Raw genomic sequence first — 6012 nt, forward strand, 5'->3', positions numbered from 1 at the left:
TGAAGTGGCCAGAGCAGCAGTCGCAGGAGCACGGCCATATGGGGCAGCTTCCTCATTCGCCTGGGGCCAGGGCAGCTGTGGTGGGCCAAGAGCTTTTCCTTGCTGCCCTGAAAACTTCTCTTAGTTTGCTAATCCCTGCTTTAAGGCGGAACACTTGTTCCTCAGAGTCTTACTAGCTTAGAATAAAGAGAAATCAGGTGTTTGTGCTATGGGTGGACCACGTTTGGGGTCCATGACTGACAGGAAGCTCCATGCTCGCTTAGCTATTGTGGTAAAGTAGGAATGCAGACAGCCCTACAGTCACGGCTGTGCGGTGGAATGATCCAGGCATCCTTAACGGCGTTCCACGAGAAATGCATTATTAGGCACTTCCCCCCATTGTAGGAACATCATCCTAGAAGGCATTCGCACTGATGATACAGTCTCCTGGGTGTGTCATCCTGTGTATTTGTCAGTTCTTTGCTGTAGTGTCAGTGTGAGGCACGTAACTATGTTGAATTTGCTTATTCTGTCTAGTAAGAATTTATAAGCCTTCCCAGCTGCCTAGGAGGAGGCTGAGGCAGGAGGACCACTGAAAGGAATGGAAAGGAAGTCGAGGGTAGGGGGAAGCAGGGGAGGAGAAGGGAAGGAAAGGAAATTGGCAGACCTACCCCTCAGCACTGCGCAACAACTGCAGGAGGCCCTCAAAGCACATACAGTTCAGTGCGCTAGAAAGGCCATTTAAATGTAGTGTGACTAGAAAAGCGCACATAAAAATGGCAATCGACTTTTAGATTCCAGCAGTGAAGACGCTTGCGGTGGAGGTGACTGTCAACACACACAGCAGTGACGACAAGCGTCACAGTGCCTTAGGTGTACGTAGCTTGTAGACTACAAAGTCGCCTTCCGCATAAAAGATCTCCCTTGATCTTCACAACACCGCAGGATCACAGGAAGAAGAGGGCAGTCGAGGCGGGGTCACCCAGGCAAGAGAGCTGGGGCCAGCACACTCAACACGAGCCATCACTCACATGTTGAATTCATTTTTCTTAGAAAAGATTACACGTATTACAGGAACACATTTGTCAGGGGTAAAAATATACTGACTTTATCTCTATTTCCAGGATCCAATTATATGTCACAAAATTGATGGTGAATGTAATTTAGTCAGGGAATGGGCTGTGACCACAGTGAAACTGATGCCATACCTTTAGGGTTTGAGAATTATACAAAAGGCATCATTGTTATCCCCGCCTTTTGGAATGGTAAATTAGAAGAACTGAATGCACCAATTATCATAATTTAAAATGCATTCTTATAATTTAAGGTTAGAGACCCCTTTCATATATAATTTTAAAATATGATTTGGGGGCTGGGGAGATAGCTCAGTAGAATAAGCACTTGCCTGGCAAGCAAAAGGTCCTGAGTTCAATCCCCAGTACCGCAAAAAAAAAAATAAATAAATAAAATAAAATTTTAAAAAAGCTTTGGTATGGTTGATTTAATGGTATTTATTTATTTATCTTTTGTGACATGATCTTATTATCCAGTTCAGGTTAGCCTTGAGTTCACAAGAGATCCTTCTGCCTCAGCCTACTAAGTGCTGGGATTACAGGCATGCACCACCAAGCCAGACCTTTATGGGGTGTTTTTTGTTTGTTTGTTTGTTTGTTTGTTTGTTTGGCAGAACCGGGGATTGAACTCAGATCCTTGCGCTTGCCAGGGAAGCGCTTATTCCACTGAGCCATCTCCCCCGCCCCCTTTATGTTATTTTTAACGTTTAATCCTAAATAATCTTTATGTGGTACTATTCTACAATTATCTATAAAATTCTACACTTACAAAGGAAGCTGCCATTATTAACCTTATTACCTAACAGAACATTTCAGGTCCTGGGGGCATAGAAAGAAGAAACTGGACTGGATGCAGGGAACTTCTACCTTTCCTAACACAGAAACACCTAACCCCTGAGAATATTGTTTTAATATTTGGCATATGTGGTTCTTTTTGGATGCAGTCACCTTTCCTAATATTCTTAATTTTTGTTTTCCAGTTTTGTGAGTATGTGAAGATAATTATTCGTGATCAGAGAAGTGTTCTTGCCTCAGCAGTCTTGGGACTGGCGTCTATAGTCTGCATGGGCCTCGCATCGTACATTACTTTTCCTGCACTTCTCATACCGTTCTGCTTATGGATGTCTGGATAACTTCATAGTCCTGTGTCAATGTGTATGCATTCTAGGTACAAATATGTTTATATTTATAGAGCACAAGTCACTATAAAGATCGTTGAGAAAAACGTGACCTGTGGCACTATGTTCTGAACAAAAATGTGATGAAGAATCATATACAGTGCTTACCGTGTAAGACCAAGAATGAAGGATTTCTAATCTTCTCACGCAGGTCCTTGTAAGATACCATTCAGCCCTTGGAAACATGGCAGCTTGTGACAGAATCCAGCAATACAAGAGAGTCCCATGTGAGATGATAGCCACAGGAGATTGTCTGTGTGGGCTTTGGTCTCCTGTAGTCATTCTTCTGTTAGGCCTACATTTGAAGATGGGAAAACTTACTAAGACCACTCACTTTATCATAAGTTTACTCTGCTTTATGAAGGACTTACATTAAACTGGAAGCATTTTCCTCATTCAGATGAACACATGTTGGATTAGTCCCCCTCCAAAAAACCAAAAAAGCCCCAAAACTCAAGTTGTTTTTCATGCATCACATTCCAATAAATCAAGAATATTGTATTTTCATTACATAAAACCAATATTGGCAAAGTTAAGGTTTAACAAGAAAGTAAGTGACCTGAAAGTATAGAAATCTGTGTGTGTGTGGGGGGGGGTTCTTTAAAAAAAAAAAAGAAAGAAAAGCAATCTGTGTTTTTCTGAAACAATGACTAATATGATATATCTAGGCCTTGTTTATATTTGACAGTATATTTACAGAGAAGCCTGGTATTTCTCTTCCTTCCCTTTTTTATGTCACTATGATGATACACTCTGAGAAATAAATGGATGCAGGACTGAAGCACTTTGAGTATCTGGGGTATGTGGGTGTAGCCACTGAATATGCAGATATGCACCTCCACGTAGGTGGAAAGGAAAATTAAGCTTGATCTTCATTGCTTTATTATTCTAGTGCAGTTATTATAGAACATGGGTTGAGGTGGATGTAAAACCAAGTCCAGTCTGCTTTCTTGCTCCTTTTCATCTGCCCATGTATGCTGCTGGAAGGTTGGGTTTTTTTGTTTTTGTTTTTGTTTTTGTTTTTTTCTGGAACTGGGGATTGAACTCAGGCCCTTGCACTTGCCAGAGAAATGCTTATTCCACTGAGCCATCTCCCAGCCCTTGGATTTTGTTTAAAGTATTTATTAATGTCCTATGTACTTTCTTAAAGCCCTCACATTTGTTTTCTGGTGAGTTTTCTGCCTCTCATTTATACATAGAGCTTATGTCTTTAGTAGCATAGCCACTCCGTAGTATATGAGGCCCTCACTAAGCAAGATTCAATTCCTCATTCCAGAGGTCATTTTTGCTGGCCACAGACTTGTTGCAATCTCAGGTTTCAGAATCAGAACAGTTTTTGACTAGCCTGAATAGAGTGCACGCAGTGCCACAGGAATGGAAGAAAAGAAGCATGTCTGCCTGAAGATCAGAGACGTGGTCCGTGGAGGAAGGAAGGCTCGTGTGGAGCTGGGAGACAGCAGGAAGGGATCTCACTGTGCTGAGCAGTTCAAAGGGACGTGGGAAGAGGAGCAGGAACAAAACTTTGACTTTCAAAACACCGAGTCGTTGAGCTTATTAGTATAAATGGAGGACTTCTTGCCATTAGATTGATTAGTTGTTTAGCAAGGTGGGAAGAAGTACCCTATCCTGATTGCAGCTAGGAAGAAACCCCATGCCAGGAATGAGCTCCCCAACTTGAGGCAGTTGGTGGATTTCTCTGCCCTTCCTCAGGTCAGCATCATCCATGGAACCCTGCAAATCTCTTGCAACTCTGCATTTCCCTTCAAACTCGAGCACTGATAACCATGCACCATCTGATGATGCTCTTTGTTGCTTACTTTATTCTTCGCTGCAGTTGGAGGCTGAAAGGACTGGGCTGAGATGAGCTATGCAAGTGTTAAGGGTCAGGTGCTAGGCAGGTATTGGGGATGAGCCAGGGCAGGAGATGGGAGCCTGTCCTTACAGCACATGGCCTGAGAGTCATGGCTGTTTTAAGCCTTTCAGCAGTTAACATCTGAATTGAGCATGGTTATGCTTAACTGAGAGGCCAAAATGACACAGACTGTGTACCGAGACATGAAGGTGGGTGTGATCTTATGGGAGACTGATTTGGGGCAGGACGTTCTGTGCACTGGGGATGATGTGGTGGTGCATGGCACCTACACGCAGCACAGCTCACACAGCCCTGAGGGGCTGCACTGCATGCTGACCAGGTGGGAGGCTGCCAGGGACGCTGAGGCCAGTGCTTGTGGCTCAAGGGCCAGAGACCAGGGAAGGGGCGAGCTGGGACAGGCCTGTGCAGACTGTGATCTAGGCTTTGTGAGCAGGTGGTGGAGGTCTGGGATACAATAAAGTGACTCTGAACAAGTGAGTGGAAGCTTAGGGGAGGTGGGGGTAAGGCTGCATCGCAGGACCAACTTGGAGATTCACCCAAGATCCTCAGTCTTTGGATCGCTAATTGTGAAGGTAGAAAGAAGGCATAGCAAAGAAGAACCCCTAGACTGAGGCCAAGTCCCTTCGGTGGACTCCTGAATGCCTCTTGGTGGGGTGTGGGGAAGGGTCCTGCATGCACTTTCCTGCAAAGACAGTTGATTTCTGCAAAGGAAATTACCTTGGTGACCACGTATATATTGGCCACTCCCGATCTCTGCTCTGCTGGTAAGTTTCTTCCTAAAGAAAACAAGTAGGGGCTGGTGAGATGGCTCAGTGGTCTAAAGCACCTATTTGGAACAGGCTTGGCAAAGCACAGGGACCGCGGTTCAATCCCCCAGCACCACATACCAGCCCACCCCGCCCCCTGGTGGGCTGAGCTGGCCACAGACACACACACACACACAAATAAATAAAATTTAAAAAAAAAAAAAGAAAACAAGTATGGATTTATTAAATAATTGTTTTCAGAATATAGACACACTTCCTTTTTCCCATTTTCCTTTTCATATTGTTAATGTCAAGTATTATAGAATATTTTCCTACAATAAATTACAGCGATGACAAGACTGTTGTTGCAGACAAGAAGCCCAGGAGGCCTGGAGCCAGGCCTTGTCTCATTTGAACCATCTCATCAGGGGGCTCTGCCCTGCCTAGATTGGTCAGCTAACCCAACTGCATATCTGATATCTATGCGTGTTGAATAAAACCAATTTCATACTGTGCTCTCTTGTCCATGAATCTGAAATACATAAACATAGCTCACAAATACCTTTGAGCATACTAGCCCAAGCAATATTGCCTCTCGAAGCTTCTTTTACTGTTTCCTGAAAAGATTTTTCTATGTTTGAAACTAAAACTTAATAATTATCACTCTGCAATGCAAAGGAAGTAGTTACCTGTAAGTATAAGTGATTTAGTATTTTCCCGTTTACATTTTGACCAATGTGGTGACTGTTAGCCTCATTTTACAGTCAGGAAAGTGGAGGTTGAACAGGCTAAACGTCCTGCTCAGGATCCTACAATCAGCAGTGTAGTGCTAGCCAGGACTCAAGCCTGGGTGTTTTTATTCCAAGTGCCGTCAATGGCCCTATTTGTGACCAACCATGTGGAGAAAATCATTAACTCCTTTCCATAATCACAATGTCATATTTAGCCAATAGGCATCTGGCAGGAGGAGGCCACATATTATTTGATAGTTTTGCCTGTGGATTTTTTTGGCTGTAGGTTTCAAGTTGCATATGATGTAAGGGTTAAGATCTGCCTTTCTCACCCAGGGGAATGGTGTGGAAGGACGAGACAGTCGCTGGCCCAGGAACTGGAGGAGTAGGACACCAGTGACGTCTGGTTTAGTTTTGTTAGTGTCTGTCGTG

General features: G+C 43.7%; 1 protein-coding gene across 1 annotated transcript in view; it reads left to right on the forward strand.

Moving 5' to 3' along the window:
* Lrat (lecithin retinol acyltransferase) overlaps positions 1-2844 on the forward strand; it is a 6124-nt gene extending 3280 nt beyond the window's left edge. Inside the window, exon 2 of the mRNA XM_004645448.2 lies at positions 2033-2844. Coding sequence (XP_004645505.1) covers positions 2033-2185 — 153 coding nt within the window. The 3' untranslated portion in view covers positions 2186-2844. The remainder of the gene's footprint in view (positions 1-2032) is intronic.
* The last annotated feature ends 3168 nt before the right edge of the window (positions 2845-6012 follow it).

This window comes from Octodon degus, unplaced genomic scaffold (assembly GCF_000260255.1).
Source record: "Octodon degus isolate 3935 unplaced genomic scaffold, OctDeg1.0 scaffold00227, whole genome shotgun sequence".
Lineage (NCBI taxonomy): Eukaryota > Metazoa > Chordata > Mammalia > Rodentia > Octodontidae > Octodon > Octodon degus.